Below are 17813 nucleotides of genomic sequence, written 5' to 3'. Positions count from 1 at the left end.
CTAGGCAGGACCAACTTCCTTGACCTTCCGGCACTAGGCAGGCGTCAGCCCCATATATGGTCTTACGATTTTGCGGAAACTTTGCGGAGACCTGTGTTTTTGGTAAACAGTTGATTGCAGATTGATGCGTTTCGGTTAAAACACCCGAAGTAGCAAAGTCTTGGGTAAAAATAACACTCGGTGCGATTATTGCACTTAAATCGTTTCTTTTCGTATGATTTTTTTTACTATCCCCGCTGCTGTAGCATTATACACAATATTATTACTCTTAGCTCGCTCGGAACGGGTTTTTAACAGGGGTAGATTCTTGGGTGGGACAAGATCGAATTTAGGTAATACTCACCCCAGTATATATAATACATATAAAATAATTAGTGAAATTATTAATAATATTGTATCATATCTAAATTTTTATTTTAATTTATGTTATATATATACTGATAGTTATATAAATTTTAAAATTTAATTTTATTTGTTGAACTTTAATAATTATAAAAACGGGTAGAGACGGAATGTATACCTACAAAGATAAGTTAGAGTTTAATTTTTTACTATTAATGAATAGGAGCAAGACAAGTTCTATGCGAATTATTGTAAAACGGGAATTATTGTAAAGCGGGACATGATAGGACAAAAAAAAAACTCGCCCCATTACCACCCCTATTCACATGTTGTCTTATCAAATTAAGAAATATCAGATAAACAGGTGTTTTTGTAATCAAATTTTCAGCCAAAGTTCTCAAAAAGCTTTTTTTCATCTTTTTTATTTTATTTTAACATAATCTATATGAAATCAAATTATGTTACAATATATAAATCCCTTAAAACAAAAACAGGTGGTATAATATAAAGAAAACTTTTTAAAAAATCACACATTATAACGACATAAAGACGAAACATGGTAAGGCGGGAACAAAGGAAAAGGAAATACTAAAATGTAAGAAAACCTTTTCAATTTCAAATAAAAGAAAATACAATTCAGATCATGATTATTCTTTAAAAGAGTATTAATAATCTCCCCTTAAATAGAACTACCTATTCATTTGCTCTTCAAACAATCAACATTTCTAACTTGAAACACTATAGAGTAAATAAAAAAAAAAAAACACTATATCGGCCGAGAATTACTTAAAAACAGTTTTAACTTTTAACTATCAACAATTAGGCGATAAATAAAATAGTAGATGAAAAAATTAAAAAGAATAAAAAGAAAAAGAGTAAAATATCGTTTTTGTCCCCAACGTTTGGGATAAGTCCTATTTGTGTCCCTAACGTTTAAATTGTCCTATTTGTATCCTTAACATTTATAAAAATGATTCAATGTTATCCTACTATTAATTATACTAACAAATCAGATTATATTTTTCAATTATTCTCACTTGGATGTATTCATTCTCAATTAGGTCTCACTTGGATGTGGTCGATTTTAATATTATATCCACTATTTGTGTTTAGATTCAATTATGTCCCTAGAAAAGTAAATTATGTAAATGTTGTAAAAATTAGTTTCAACATTTGATGAGCTATTTTTCGGAGTAAATCATCGATTCTATCCCAGACATTTGTATTTTAACTTCAAGAAGAAAGAAGAAATTTTTAAAACTTAAACTAATGCGCTCATGATGTGTAATTAACGGCAGGATAACATTGAATCACTTTTACAAACATAAAGAATATAAATAGGACGATTTAAACGTTAGGGACACAAATAGAATTTACCCCAAACTTTTGGGACAAAAACAATACTTTACTAAAAAAAAATAATAGCTAATTATTTGATAAAAAAAAATTCGTTCACAATCTTCTCTCATTCACGAAATTGTCATGTCACTGATAAATTGAAGTGAGTATAAATTCTTTTTAATGAAAATGTAGTTCATTTTGCGATTTGGGTGTTTTGTTTAAAGAATTGCCACTAAAAAATTATTTAAAAAGATATTCATGAAATTTTCGGCTATGATGGAAACGTCTCTTACTGTCCTCATAACTTTAGAATCCTGTATGCACCTTATTTTGCCATCTATGGAAACGAATATCCTTTTATCTAAAAATAAAATTAAAAAACAAAAATCAAAACAAAACTTACAGAGTATTGCCGCATGGCATATTCATTCTCCTCTCTACCTCAAAACTCAATGTTCATGCCTATAATAACACTTACCACGTTCTCTCTGAAGATGTCTATATTATAATTTACCTTCTGTTACACTTATCTCCGGCCGCCGGCCTTTCTTGGAGGAGGAGCGGAGTCTTCGTCGTCGGATTGAATGTCTCCATACTGCCAAATTCCGTGACGGCTAGTCTTCGCTTCACTCTGGAACTGCTCCAAATTATCAAGGGCTAGCTGCCTATCTTTTTTGTCCCACCTGCTTCTTTTCTCTACCCTACCAAGTCCTTGCTGGAAGTTCCATAAGAAAAAATGTTCAGGTGGATTGCATTTTGTAGGGAAATGTGAATAGAGTACAAGGCAAAATGAAAAATGTGTAGAAAAATACAAAACCTCTAGCATAGCAGCATTAACACTGATCTCGGCATCCACGGCAACGAGAGTAACTGCGAGGACTGATCCAGTACCCTGACCTTTAGTTTTTCCTCCAGAAATATCTTTGTCTTCAACCTTGGCCCTGAACTCTTTTCCACTGCTCAAAGTGAGTTCGCTCAAATATTCGGCTGCTTCTTGCCCGAAATCCTCTTCCAAGTTTGGAACCTTAATGTATGCAAGGCTGCACAATTGAGCAAGACCGGGTGCAGAAGAAACAGACGGATCAAGAGGTCGTAACTGACTAAATGTTACTTCTTCTTGGTTACCATAATCAATGTAAAACACCTCAAATTTGTCCTTTGGAGATTCAACTGGTCCCCGAGGTGTATTGACAACCTACACATTTCAATCAGTTTTACACCGTTACTCAATTAAAAGCAAAATTATGTTCAAAGTTCAAACTGCCAAAGTGAAATATGGTATGACATATAAACCATACTGAGATGCTTTGAGTAAAGATATGGAATAAATAGGTTTCCGATTAACTTACCATTGCCCGATACCAAGAGTCATCAGCAAGAAAATGACAAAGGACTATGTCACCCTTCTTGGGATTGAAAGCACCGATCACTGGAGCATCCTTAAGGTTCAAAGATGCAAGCTGCTGCTGAATAGATGCTATCTTTTGATCTCCAACAGTTTGTACATAGAATTTGCCACCACCCAAGACTTCTGTGACAATAACCTATGGAACAACAATGATCCAAATTGTTTACGATTTTTAAATAAAAAACAAGGGTAATCAATGACGCAATATCCTACGCACCTTAAGCACTTCCTGTTGTTTGTTTTCAACAGGTGTCGCACCATTAGATACTTCTTCTCCTTCAACATAATTCTCCCAGATCTGCAGTACAATTCACATAAGTATAGCTAGCACGGGAGGAACTGTAGTAATGTCAAAAATGGTTGGGTATCAGTTCTTACTTTAAGCTTTTTCTTCTTAGCAGATTGTTCAGCTTGCTCCAGAAGGTGAAAATCAGGAATTCTGTCACCTCCAAATGAAGTTTGAAGTTTTGCTAGTCCAGCTTCAAGTAGTGTCAAAGCCACATTGGTCCTGGACTCCCATAAAGACCCCAAGAATGTTCCAGTTCTATCAACAGTTTCGACCTCAATCTGCAAACATGAAAGTTAAAAAATTATTTGATGACTAATAACCAAAGCAAAATAAAGGAGTTCGGCGCAAAGAGGAACTAAACTACCTCAACATCTCTCTGCATTATCTTCCGCCTCATCAAGGCAATTGCCTCTTCAGAATATGGCTCACCACGTCCAGGACATCTGACACCAGAGAATGAAAAGGCAATACTACAAGTTTCTTTTGGAATCAACAATTTGAATCGGTGTCCACTGAGTACATATTCCACAACAGCAGGAATTTTTCTACTTTTGTGTAGGAAAGGCAAGAAGTCTCTGGCTTTCTTGGATGACGACTAAATATGGATAAAAGGAAACAACATATTTTAGTTGTGTTTGGTATGCTTCAGAGTAATAACAAGATTTAAGATAAATTGTAACCATTCTTCTCACCGTGGTCAAATCAGTTATATGCATCACTGGAGAATCTTTGTTAGAATGGATCCCTTTCTTTGCAGCAGTGGCCCGTGCTTCAGCAGCAAGAAGAACATCATAGAAATTCGATCTTTCTTCAAAATCGCGATGTCTAATGACAGTTCCGAAGCCACGTGCAACTACCAACTCAGCAACATTCGCCCCCATTTGCTGACTTGCAGTAGGTGGAGCAGATGAAGGGGCATCATCACCACCAGGCTTTGCATTGGACAACAGGAAGACTGATCCGAAATCCATCACCCTGTTATCAGCACCTCCCGATGGTGCAGATCCATCTGTGGGAGCAATCTTTCTAGAATACTCCATTTGAACATTCACCTGAAAAAATTAGATTAAACGAATTATAACCGAAGTCACCAATGGTATCAAAAGATATATAAAAAGATATTTCCATACTTGTTTTCCAATGAGACGTGTTCTCAAGAACTCCTTTGCTTCGCGGGCATAGGCAGCTGGCTTTTCATCCCGACGAGGATTGCCCATTTTTGGACACCTAATACTTGAAAGGTTAACTCTCCTTTCAGCTAGAGGACTACCATATGGAATGGAATCATCAGCAACAATGATGCAGTCTCCACTCACAACCTCCACCACCTGTGAGACTCAAGTATCAATATTATAAAAATGTACACTTGCAATTGAATTTTTGGCATAAACAAATGGCTGTGTGGCAAATATTTTACCTTTCCAGTAAAGTTCTGGTCATGAATTGCCTTTGAATTTGTAACGGGAGGAACGTAGTTAGTCCAACACCTTAACCTGCTCTTCTTTGCCTGGAGCTCTGCATTCTTCAACTTTCGCTTTGCCTCCTCTTCCATCATATTAGCACTCCACTCAACATATTTGGCATAACCCTTTTGATGGAACCAAATTTTTTTTTTTCAAAAGGAAAATCAGAGAAGGAACACAAACTTGTTTCAATATCACAAAAAGCCAAGTCTACATAATAAATTCACGGTAATCACTACACGAATAAATCACTTACATTTTCCACAAGCTCCAATGCCAGGTCCTTTGCTGAATCACCATCAGAATAATACACTGACCCAATCAAATTTTTGTACTTATCGACACCTTCCAGGACAATGCGAACCTGAATATCCACTTAGAATTTAGAAAATATTCAGATATGGTGAACAGTAATATAACTTGTAGAAGGTTACTCACATCTCGATTCAACACCCGCATCTCAGTGAAAAATTTAGCTTCATGTGCAAAAGGATCAGCAGAAGTTTCAATGGATGCAGAAGCTGCAAGCCTTTGGGCAGAGGTAAGTGGGGCTCGAGTTTCCCCTGCAGCATCTCCATTAGTGTCATCAGTTGTCAACTCTGATTCAACAACACTTTCAGATGTAGCTCTCCTTCCCATTTGTGGGGCCTGATGTAAAGGGTGAATATTAAGCAGCTTATTCTAAAAAGGTTGGCAATGAGAGCAGCATTCATGAACATACCTGAATTCCAGCAACAAAAACTTGTACAAACTGAAATTCTGGGAGCAAATATATCCTGAGGGTACTCCCATCACGAACCTGCTCAACAATTGCTTCCATAGGTACTCCCTTTTTAGCATCTAACAAAGCCATAGCATTGAACTTACTATCATCCCCTCCAAGGGCGGAAGGTGGAAGATTTCTAATGGATGCCTCAGCAGCGCCAGGAACCTGCAATTGCCAAAACAAAAATCACATATGCTGTACTCGAGAGATTTTCATAATTAGATAGGAACCGTCAGTCTGTCACTACATCCCTATTTTCTGTCTCATTCTAGCATCATTCTGTCCAGTTAATTTTGATTGGCAGCAGAAGATCATACTTATGATACAGTGGATATCAAAGCATAAATTCTTTCTGAAAATAGACCTGAATTATCTTGTACAAGAGTACACAAACTTCATGCAACCAGTTATTTAGTTAACTTAAGAGATATTAATGGTGGTAGGAAAAGGCTAACTTCATCAAACACAGATGCCTAACATACTGCAGGTTGGTTTCAACTTTCAAGTAAACCAAGTCAACAGAACATACAGGATGGAGTCTAATTTTTAATGTTTTGCAGGAAACAGAAACCTTCATTAACAGGAAAACTCAAACAAACCTTGCTCCAACGACCAAGACCTTCTTGTTTAGCTTGTTCTTCCAATTGTAACAGCTCTGCAAGGTAGGGACTCGCCTCTCCTTTCTGTTGCCCCTGCTCTCTGACCTGCAAGAATGAAATTGCAACAATAAAAACTCCTGCAGCCGGAAAGTAACTCAAACAAACACAGGCTTGGTTTGGCAAAACTTTTACTTTTCAAAAGTAGCTTATGAAAGTTGTCTTCTAAAAATAGCTTTTAATAAGCACAAGCACTGCAATTGTGTTTGGTAAAACAGTTTTTAAAAATTTAAAAAGTTATAATAAACATATTTATAACGAAGAATATTTTTTTTTTCAAATTTTAGAGACCAATAATTTAAATATTTATTTGATTTACTCTCTATATTAATATAAATAAAGTTATCATTAGTCAATAATAAAACTTGTATGTAATCCAATGTTAGTACTGATAATCCAATGTCTCCTTCTATCCAATGTCTCCTTCTTCACGTTTTAAAGAAGAGAGAAAAACAAACATCTACTAAAAAATACAAAAACAACGAACAAAAAATAATATAAATAGATAGTAGTTCATACCTAATACATGATAGAGATGTATTTGTGTTGAAATTGTGAAGATTAGGTTGAAAAATAAAAAATATATGAAGATTGTGTTAGAATTTGTGAAGGTTAGGTTGAGAAATTAGAAATATATGACTATTTCAATGGCAATATAATGGCGGAAAATATGTGTGGGAAAATAAATGAAATCTGGTGTTAATAATTAATAATGATAATTTCTTGTGCTTTTGCCACAGTCAGATGAAAGCACACAGTATCCAACCTTTGCCCATCCTTGAGAAACAACCAGCAGTGAAACATTCTTGTCACCAAGCATAACGCTCCCAAACTCTCTGCCTATGGAAGGCACAGTGTAATCAACTTTGAAGATCACCTCCTAATCAAACAAAACAAAAAATCAGATTTTCATCAGAAGGACATAAATGGCAACCAAAATAACAAAAAACCACATCACTCAATCACAAAAAAATCAGAACAACAAAAACTAACTCATGATTCCCACCTTCCCAATGCAGAGCTTCCTCAGAAACTCTCTACTTTCCCACGCAAACGGCTCATCCACACCACCTCTACGTGCCTATATCATCAGTAGCAAAAATAGCATCAATGCCAGATAAATTACCAAAAGCATTATATCAGATATAAATATATAAATTCATTCATGCAAATAAATAAATACATAACAGCATAACAAGTTAACACCTAAATCAATGAAGTCAAACAAAAAAAAAAGGTGAAATTCTCTTACCAGTCTAGGAGCAATGAGAGATGATAAGGTGAGAGTCTTCTCAGGAAGGCGACCAGGCTTAGAGCTTGACAAGGCCACAATGACCAAACAGTCCCCCGAAGGAACTGCTTTCACCCTTCCCCTGAACCAACCCGGTCCAGCCGCTGCTGACGCCATTTTCAACAGCTACCTCACGATCTGCAACCATCACAACACACAAAAATATATAAATTTCAAATTATATTAAAAAAAAAAAACAAGTTTTCTGAACACAAGGTCAAATCCATTGTTACACATTCACAGACTCTTTTAAAACACGACGCATTTAAAGAAATCTTAAATTCTGCATAATTAACTTTAAGGAGAAAAGTCCAAGAGCTGGAAAATTTAGATCCAGAAACAGAGAACAGAAAAATGAAGATGGATCAGCGCATGCATGATTGAAAAACAAGAAAAACACGGATCGAAGAATGCGATCACGTGTGGCGATTTGCTGTTACCTTGAAACTGCTCTCAGTTCGGGATCTCTGAAAAAGAGTTTGAACTGAAACCGAAACAAAAAACACTGAATTCTATAAAAATAAAAAATTAAGGTGATTTTTTGTTTACTTTTTTTTTTCTTTTTGTAATTTTTTTTTTTGGGATCGGAATGAGAAGCACGAGCGTGCGTGCAAAGAAGAAAAGATATCAGAAGATTCAGCGGCGGAACAAAGAGTGAAAGATGCAGAGAGAAGCGAAGAGTGTGTTTCGAAGGAAGAGAGTTATATATATAAACACGGACGAGAGTGGGTGGGTTATGAGCTGAATTACAGAATGACCCTAGAGTTTCCAATAATTACGAAACTGTCATCCAACTTATCCATTCTCGTTAGGAATAAAGATAATATTTCGCCATTATAATTTAATTTTAATACATTGGTAATATAAAATATTTTATATAATTAAATAATTATAATTATATCATTATTTTTTTAATAATTATTATAAAAAATAATTATTTTTATTAATATATATGTAATTAAATAAGAATATTTTTTATTTTTTAATATATTTGACAAATTTTTAATAATAAAAATAAAAATATTTAAAAATAAAAAATATATTTTTTTGAAAAATTATAATTTTTATTTTTTATATAATAAATAAATAAATAAATAAGTATTTTTATCTTATTTTATCTAAACATAATTGATAGATAAAAAGATCTTTTTATATGAGATATGCAAATATAAAATTACTTTTATTTTTGTAAAAGATTTTTTAAAAAAATATCATTTAAAAAAATCTTTTTAAAAATGGCACCCAAATAAATCCTAAATATACCTATAAAACAATTTTATAATGGTAGTATATCAAAATTAAATTCTATATCATTATGTTATAATATTTTTTAAAATTTAAAAAAAAAATTGTTATTAGATAATAACTGAATTTACTAATTTAGTTATATTTTCTAAAAAAACAAAAATTCTTAATTGTTTAATTGAATAAATAATAACTAACATAATAATCTTATTTTCACTCTTTTTAACTTTATGAATTATGATTTTTTTTTCATTAAGTGAATATACCTGATAGATGCTACTAATTTTCTTTACTCTTACTTTACTCTTCTTTAAGCTAGGTCTTTCAGTCACAGTTGGTAATAAATAGAAGTACCCAATTCTTTTGTACTTCTTTATGAAAATACTTTTATTTTATATTAATAAAATAATATTTATCTTTAAAAAAATTATAATTTAAATGTAAAAAAGGTAGAATAAAGATATGAAAATTAAATTTCACTTTATATAAATTGAAATTTTGATTTAAAAAGAAAAAAAAAAGATAAAAATATGAATTCAAATTTCATTCTCTTTTAAAATTATATGTATTCTTCTTTTAAAGATAAATTATATTTAATTTAAATATTAGTTATAAATTTAAATTTCAAAAAATAATTTTCAAATCATAAAAATGACTATGAATTATTAGGATATATCTTTTAGGTATTTCATGGCATAAGATTTTGAGATCAGAATTTCGGATTTGATTCAAGAAAAAAATATTGCATCTGCTAAGTTTTAACTTTTAAGTGTTTAGTACTAGTGAGTATCAACTACCAACTACCAAGCTTGCGCTAAAGGAGCACGTGGCTATTATTAGAGAACATGGAAAATGATATTTTTTATTCTTATTTTTTAAAAAGATTATTATCCTTACTATTTTTTATACACTTTTTTATATATTTTTTTTACTTCTTATTAAAATTAATTAATTTTTATATTACCAACATACTAAAAATATACAAAATAATATTAAAAAATCATTTTTTGTTTTTTTGTAAAGCCTTTATTTTATTGATTAATTATTAATTCGTTACCTAAAAGATTCGACCGCTAAAAAAAAAGTCGTGAAATATGTTTTCGACAAAACAGTTTTTGAATTATTTAAAAATATGACAAAAAAAAATTAATAAATATTATATTTTTTTATAAATAATAAAAAAACTTTTTATATTTAACAAACAATTTATCTATTAAATCTAAATTTTTGTGACAATATTTTAAAAAAGACAAAGAAATTCAAAATTTGATTTCTAAATTTTTTTATTTTCCAACAATTGTGGTCGTTCATAATAAAAGTAATGATTACAAAAGATAATAATTACAAAAATATTTTTTTTAATAATGATTACAAAAATTTGCATCAAAATTTAATTTTTAAATTATTTTTTAAAATATATTTAATATCTATTTTTTTTATCATATTTTAAAATCTTTTAAAAATTTATTTATCACTAATATCTTTTAAGATTCGTTTTTCCAACTATGCAAAATTTGGATTAATAATTTAGTCAATTAGTAGTTTACTCTATTTTCTTTCTCCTTTTCCAACAACCAAGTAGCAACAATTAAGGGTGTGAGTGATATTGACATCCACCACCATTAAAAGTAATAAAATACCTAAATCGGGGCATTGTTATTTGTTGTATTCGCAGTATCCCACTTTAATGACGCTAAAGTTTTTAGCAAATAAACTACCTTTGACTTCGAATGTCTCTTGTAAAAAGTTTGACGTACCATATCCACAGATATCCATTAACTTCTTTAAAGTCTAACGTCATTATTTGTGAAATTATCAACGACCACAGTTATTAAGTTCAAACCGATAATCAATCTGATTAACGCACTGAATTATTGGATTAATGAGCTAGTTGTTTAATCAATCTCCAAAGACTCCTCTTAAACCCGGCGACCCATTTGTATAATGAAGGACAAACAAAACATATCATTTTTAATATATTTTGATTTTGACAAAAATTTTGAAATTTGAATCAATAATCAAACCAATAAAACCAAAAATTTAAAGATTCAATTAAATATTAAAAAAATAATTTTTTATATTTTATTATGTTAAATAATTCACTGTTAAAAAATAAACTGGTTCAATCAGTTAATCAATTGTTTAACTAATTTTTTGATCGATTTATTGTTAGTCAATTTTTATTCTAAACCGAACTAATTTAATGACTAATTTTCAGTTAATTGAACAAGTTTCTGGTCTAGTTCTTAGAATAATGATTTTAACCGATTTTATATGAATTTGTTCGAGTTAATTATTTATTCAATTCAAACAATACTCAGACTTATTTAAATACTCGTTTTAATCCAGGTTTAATAACTATATTAACACATGTTTCGATCTTTAGTTGGTTTGTTCGACTACAAACAGAGAACAAAAAACAAGAGTTTAACGAAACAAATAAGTTGAGTTAACTATTAAAATAATTAGCTCTATCTTAACAAAAGACACTCTAACACAAATAAAATCAAATTAAAAAAATTGGGACTTGGGAGCCAATAAAAGCGAAGAAGATGATAGAAGTTGAAATAGATTTAGTTTGTATTTCTGGTGTTTTGATCTTCAAGATTATTTTGGTTAAATTCGTAAGCTTATTTTAAATTGAGGGATAATATAGGAAGAAAATTAACAATTTAATAGATAAGGAATAATGTTATTAATTTAGGAGTTTCATTATCCACTTCCATATATATATATATATAAAATATATATGGAATTTTAACCTTAGGTAATTGGCTAATACATTATATAATGAGAGTAAGATTTGATTTTGTACATTATACTATAAGCATCTAATGATTTAGGAGATTCAAAATGTTAAACACGCATAAATAAAATAAAAAAGAATTTGGGGTGAGAGAGGCTCGAACTCTCGACCTCAGGATAACTCTTAGCTATGAGACCTACGCGCTAGCCAACTGCGCCACCACCCCTTGTTGAATAAATTTGCTTACAATAATTATCTAATTCTTTTGATTATTTTTATAGCAAATTCAAAATGTTAAACACACACAACATAAAATGTTTAAAAAAAAGTTTGGGGTGAGAGAGGCTCGAACTCTCGACCTCAGGATAACTCTTAGCTATGAGACCTACGCGCTAGCCAACTGCGCCACCACCCCTTATTGTGTAAATTTGCTTACAATAATTGTCTAATTCTTTTAATTTTTTTTTATAGTATCCTCTGACTCGATAAGATAAAATTTAATTCAAAATTCAAATTCTTAACACTTACTTAAACAAACTAGTAAATTAACTACTAGACCAACTATTATAATTATTCTCACATTAAAGTATTAAACACTAAATAATAAAATATATAAAATAAAACATCTAAACTTATTTGAATAAAAAGAATAACGATATAGAGTGCTTGTAAAGCTACTCATTTTATAATATTTGCTATTCTTTATTCTTATAAAGTGAAAATTTGCAACCTTCATTCTTTCCTCTAAATGAGTGAATGTTAACGTTCTACTGTATTTATATGTTAAATTACATTTAAAATTGGTAAGAATGTTATTTTCAGTTTTAATTTTTTTGATATACACCTTAAAATATCTATTAATTTTATAATATAACAGATATATGTATCAAAATTAACAATAATAATATAATATACATATCTATGCCCGCATCAAAGACTTCCTAAATGGACGTGGATGCTGGCTAATAAAATCTCTAAACAAATATTGATACATATTTTTTTGAGATAACGACTATGGTATGATTTTGGTAATTTTTTTATAGAAAAGTTTGTGATTTTCAAAAGTAAAAAAATATGTTTATGTTAAATGAAAAGAATTATGTGTTTGAAGTGTTTTTGAAAGCATTAAGAAGATGTTTTTAAAATTTAGTTTGTGCATATTAAATTTAAAAAATTAATACAATTGTATGTATTAATAGATATTAAAATTTACTTTTATATTTATGTTTATTATAATTTTTAAAAAATTAAAATCTATATTATTAAATATAATTATTATTTATATTTATTAAAAATTAATTTTAATTTAATTTATCGTCAAACATAGATATTATAATTTTTAAATTATTAATTTTAAAAGTGTTTTAATAAAGTATTTTTGAAAAATAAAAACTTTTTGGGTGAAAAATAAAAACTTTAACCGATGCTAAATTGTTAAGTGTCAATTATGTTAAGTCTTTATTAACAATGGATAAGAATTATCAGGATGACTAAATGCTTATAAAAATTAAGGCACTATTTAGTTAGTGTCTTAGAAATATATATACACATACATAAATATATAAAAATGCATAAACATAAAAGTACACAAATCTTATAATGTATCTAGTAATAATGTATAAGATACAAATGTATAAATTAAATATTAATTTTATTCTCTTTAATATATTTTATTATTGTCATAATCATTATTATTTTTTATCGTTATTATCACTAAAATTAACATCAACCTAAATTACTACGAAAAACTCAACAAAAAATCTATATCAATAATGAACTCAACACTTCTTATGTTTTTAAAAAAATAAAAGAAAAAAATTAAACCAGATATAAACAAGAAAAGAAAAAAATGGAAGAAGTATGCCGATAGAGGTGGAGGAATCAAGTGCTGCGGCGCAGAATTGGGAATGTTTGTCAACACTCAGCATTTGGAATCTCATTGGCTCGCTGATGGCTTCGTAGTCAGCTTTGGTCCCGCTATCATCTTCACCTGGAACTCTGGTCTCGTTCTTCTTATGCTATCAATAACTACGAAATTGTTCATTTTCGCCAATAATCTCTGATTCTGACTAAGATCCACCGCACGTACAACCTCCATTATATATCCTATTCTCCAGTTCCACCTCTCTCTCTCTCTCTCTCTCTCTCTCTCTCTCTCTCTCTCTCTCTCTCTATGTTTTTGGATATTAGTTGATTTGAACTGCAGGTGTGAGAGTACACGTCTAAACAAAGAGAAGGGGATTTAGAAAGTGAGACAGGGAGGATGAAGTGAAGATGGCACGACGACAGTAGCAGCGACAGTAACAGAGGAAGCAAGAGAGAAAATCATTAACAGCAGAAGAGGAAGAACAGAAGTGAAAAGAAGATACGAGGATAAAATTGGTAATTTTAAAAATAATTAAATATAAAAGATCAAATTTTGTGTCTTATGTATTGTGTTACTGTGTCACAATTTTAAAAAAGAATACGATATACATATATTTTGTGTGTATTTATGAATCGTTGTGTCTATTTAAATCTATGTTTTAATAAACAAACGATAAATACATACTGCTGTGTCTAATAATTAATGTTTATGTCTCAACAAACAAACACAGCCTAAACTAGCTGTCATTTGTGCTAAGCCTCATTATTAACATTGGTAATAAGATAGTAACTACTAATTCCCATATGTATTTTTTTTAGAGATTTTATCATTTTTTATAAAATACAAAATTATGTTTTTATATTTGGTTATAATTATTCATTCATCTTTTTATTATATCTTCTTACTAATTTTTATTAATATAGAAGAAAAATCGCCTTCAAAAAAATAATATATTTTTTTTCTGTTTTTAGAGTAATTTCCATACGTATGTTGATTGATATATCATTTTACTATTTTGGTTCTCCACGTCAAAGTCGACAACTGAGTTTAAACTTTAGGAAACATTTCAGGTGAGGCATTATACGGGCTTGGCATACTGGTGAGCCATGTACGAACAAGTTCCAATTTTTTTTTTGTCTTTTAGGTGGAGGTGAATGACTACTTTACCCTTAATTTTTAATAAGAAAAGTCTATTATACACAGCTCTAAAATGAGAAAGACAAGTTTTTAGCTGGGGTCTTTTGGTTTGTGGGCAGGATAGCAAAGAGAAAGAGTAAAGGGAGGCAGGTCATCATCAAATACGTAAACACTTTGGTGAGATTTCTGAGCTGAGCATGCGTTGAGGAAGGTGTTTGGATCAAGCGGATCAGATTCAGAACAAATCTTACCTGCGCCGAATCTGGATATTTACGCATGAATCGCGGGCGTCTCGTTGAGTGAATGGGCGGCCGACGTTGATGCAGTGTGATCTGTTTGGGTATACGCCGCAGACGTCATAGTGCCTCGACTACTTGGGCTAAGGTGAGTGTTGTTAACTCCTCATTTATTGTTGATGATGGAAATGCTAATGAACCCCATGCTTCTGTATTTGAATCGTTTGCATTATGTTTCGGGGTTTGAATGAAATCTTCCAAGTAAAGTTTGGTATGATAAATTCATGTGTTATGAAAAAGGGCCTCGAGAACAAGGTGGGGTAGTTGTTTGTATAGGATGGGTTTTCCCGATGATGATGTAGTGAGTGTAATGGATTCCTGGAAGTATTGAAATTGGAGCAGAAGCTCTGTGTTGCCTATGTTAACATGTTACAATAATTTGCTTTGTTAACAGGGTTGCATCAATTGGCCAGATTGTGACGACCAGACTGGCTATTATTGTTGCCTATGCAATTGTTGAAGTTTTTAAGAACCACAAGTGAAGGGATCTTTTAGAAGAAGCAGCTTCAGCCTATTAGGAAACAAATGAACAACATTAATCATGAGCCGATATCGACATCAACCAATCATGAATCGGCGATTCCAGATCCAGAGGACGGGCTTTTAAATGAGGTATATGATAGGGGAGAACTTGCATATTGGTATTATATTAGTTTTTTGTCTTTGTGAAGATGAATGGTATAAGTTAATGAAAAATAGGGTAATTGTAGCATTGTTAATTGTTGTGCAGGAGACACTTTTTGACATGAGCATCTTAGGGGACGAAACAGGGTTTCCGAAAATGATGCAGACAAACACAAAGCCTCAATCGGCTCAGGTACCAAGTCATGTCAGCGTTGAAGATGGAGTTCTTTACCCCTGGGGAAGCAAGAGAATTCTACATGAGTTATAGTAAGCTAAAAGATTTTGCAATAAGGAAGACTAAGAGGGTAAAAAATGCCAAAGGAGAGATCATTAGATACACTTTTGTTTGCAAATAGACAAGGATTTAGACACAAGAAGTGGCTAGATAAGCTGGATAGGAAAAGAGAGCACAAGCCTATAACGCGATGCAGGTGTGTAGCAGAGATGAGGATAAAGAAGAATCAGACAAATGGAAAATGGTTTGTTTCACAGTTTGTGGATGATCATAACCACACCCTACTCTCAGAAAGGTTTATTGGATATCTGCACACAGAAATATGTCCGATGTAGAAATTGCTCAAATGAATAGCATGAGGCAAGTTGGGATAAGCATTCCAAAGATATACCAGTCATTTGCGATGCAGGTTGGGGGCTTTAACTTAGTAAGGTTTACTAAGCAAGATATGCACAATGAGGTTCGAAAGCAACGTGCTTTACAGAATGGAGATGTAAATGCCGCACTGTGATTTTTCGAACGTGCTGCCAGAAATGATGAAAAACTGTTTTGGAGGTATGAGGTAGCGGCTGGTTCTCATATGTATGACCTTATATGGAGTGATGGCTGAAGCCAGGAAGATTATGAGGCATTCGGTAATGTACTCGCCTTTGATGCGACCTATGGGAGGAACACGTATAACCTTCCTGTCATTGTTTTGTCCAGGGTTAATCATCATAATCAAACATGCGTGTTTGCAACAACAATGGTTTCATCTGAGTTACAGGATTCGTATAAATGGGTGCTGAGACGGTTTCTGGAATGCATGCCGGGAAAGGCCCCGAAGGCAGTTATAACTGATGAGGATCCTTCTATGAGGCTAGCTATTATGCATGTGTTTCCAGATGCTCATCATAGACTTTGCGCGTGGCACCTACTTTGCGAGACGTAAGATTTTACATTGTATACTGGCAGGATTGTGAAAATGAATGTTGCTATGTGATACAGAAGTATTGCTGCCCGGAGGTAACCTGGCAAGTCTTGCATCAACTGCACAATGGAACATTTCAATGTAATTACCGCAGAATGGAGTCATATGGGATCCCTTGTGTTCACATAATTGTAGTTCTGGTTGGTATTGATATCGGTTCTTTGCCAAAGACTCTGGTCCTCAAGAGGTGGTGCAAAAGCGCCAAGAACAATGTGACTGCCGATAGACAAGTTACTGATACGGGCGATGCTGCATCCCGATACCGTAGCAGACTTGGTGCATTTGTAGACCAATGTAAGATTTTTGCCAATGTGGCTTGTCTAAGGGACGAGGACTACAAGGTCTTCAATGAAAAAATGGCACGAGATGCTATCATGTTAGAGGTCAAGAATGGGTTGCGTGTGGCCCCAGATGTGAATCCACACCTTAACGATGAGGGGGGTGGTGGGATAAATGATCAGGTCCGCGTGCGGACAAAAGGCACTGGTAGAGGAAATGATTCTCGTGTAACAAATGAACCAAAGAAGAGAAAATGTAGTGCCTGCGGAAAATTGGGTCATCGCCGAACACGCTGCCCCAGTGCGCTTGCTTCGCGCCAGGCATGTCGTGGACCGCTACCACGTAGGGGTGTACATGGCCCGGCTCGGCCGGAAGACCCGGTCCGGCCCCGAACACTTTAGGGGCTAATTTAGTGTGAATTCATCGGGTTTAGGGTCGGGTAAGGGTCTCAAAAATAGACCCGGTCATTATTTTAGGTCGGGTTCGGGCCATAACTCGGGTCACCCAAACTCGGCCCGGTCATCATACACAATTAATATTTTGTGTTATTAATGATGGATGATGACTATTTTTATGTGGAATTTAAGTATTGTAAACTTTAATACTTTGTGTTATTAGTCATTATAAGACTATAAGTTAATGTTTTATGTTTAAAATGCATAAGACTTTAGACTAATGGCAGAATATTGTGTTATTTGTATTGATTTAAAAATTTTGTGTTATTAGACAATATTAGTATTGATTATGGTTATGCTTTAATTTTAGAGAAGATTTGGTTCTTGTTATATTTTTCTAAGTGAATTTTACCATGTCAAATAATGGTTGGAGTCTTAGAAATTTGGATATTTTCACATGCTA

At 32.3% G+C, this 17813-nt stretch overlaps 2 protein-coding genes and 2 non-coding genes across 4 annotated transcripts; 1 reads left to right on the top strand and 3 right to left on the bottom strand.

Moving 5' to 3' along the window:
* Positions 1-1947: 1947 nt before the first annotated feature.
* LOC107612930 (ribonuclease TUDOR 1-like) lies at positions 1948-8326 on the bottom strand. The gene is made up of 17 exons (XM_088497119.1): positions 7997-8326; positions 7518-7694; positions 7272-7346; positions 7032-7145; positions 6209-6313; positions 5565-5774; positions 5282-5491; positions 5100-5207; positions 4798-4968; positions 4511-4708; positions 4073-4432; positions 3745-3975; positions 3470-3658; positions 3309-3389; positions 3033-3227; positions 2501-2878; positions 1948-2398 (listed from the first exon to the last, which is right to left on the bottom strand). The coding sequence occupies exons 2-17, from the start codon at positions 7671-7673 to the stop codon at positions 2210-2212; spliced, it is 2970 nt and encodes a 989-aa protein (XP_088353245.1). The 5' UTR covers positions 7674-7694; positions 7997-8326; the 3' UTR covers positions 1948-2209.
* Positions 8327-11689: 3363 nt separating this feature from the next.
* On the bottom strand, positions 11690-11773 carry TRNAM-CAU (transfer RNA methionine (anticodon CAU)). Its single transcript is given in 2 exon segments — positions 11690-11725; positions 11736-11773. It is a non-coding gene; the product is annotated as a tRNA-Met (tRNA).
* A 105-nt stretch (positions 11774-11878) lies between these two features.
* TRNAM-CAU (transfer RNA methionine (anticodon CAU)) lies at positions 11879-11962 on the bottom strand. The gene is given in 2 exon segments: positions 11879-11914; positions 11925-11962. It is a non-coding gene; the product is annotated as a tRNA-Met (tRNA).
* Positions 11963-16771: 4809 nt separating this feature from the next.
* Positions 16772-17356, top strand: LOC110266147 (uncharacterized). Its single transcript, XM_088496538.1, has one exon. It carries the CDS (start codon positions 16772-16774, stop codon positions 17354-17356), a length of 585 nt encoding a protein of 194 aa, XP_088352664.1.
* The last annotated feature ends 457 nt before the right edge of the window (positions 17357-17813 follow it).

The sequence above is a fragment of the Arachis ipaensis genome, chromosome B8 (assembly GCF_059453495.1).
Source record: "Arachis ipaensis isolate K30076 ecotype BB chromosome B8, ASM5945349v1, whole genome shotgun sequence".
NCBI lineage: Eukaryota > Viridiplantae > Streptophyta > Magnoliopsida > Fabales > Fabaceae > Arachis > Arachis ipaensis.
This window is presented reverse-complemented; position numbering and strand designations above follow the sequence as displayed.

Bases quoted from the DNA above. Each gene is read 5' to 3' on its own strand.
- LOC107612930 (XM_088497119.1), bottom strand. From the start codon at position 7,673: ATGGCGTCAGCAGCGGCTGGACCGGGTTGGTTCAGGGGAAGGGTGAAA. The intron at 7,347-7,517 runs GTAAGAGAATTT...CTGATGATATAG, and splicing joins CTCTCATTGCTCCTAGACTG to GCACGTAGAGGTGGTGTGGA. The intron at 6,314-7,031 runs GTTGGATACTGT...TCATTCTTGCAG, and splicing joins TTTCTCAAGGATGGGCAAAG to GTCAGAGAGCAGGGGCAACA.
- LOC110266147 (XM_088496538.1), top strand. From the start codon at position 16,772: ATGGAGTCATATGGGATCCCTTGTGTTCACATAATTGTAGTTCTGGTT.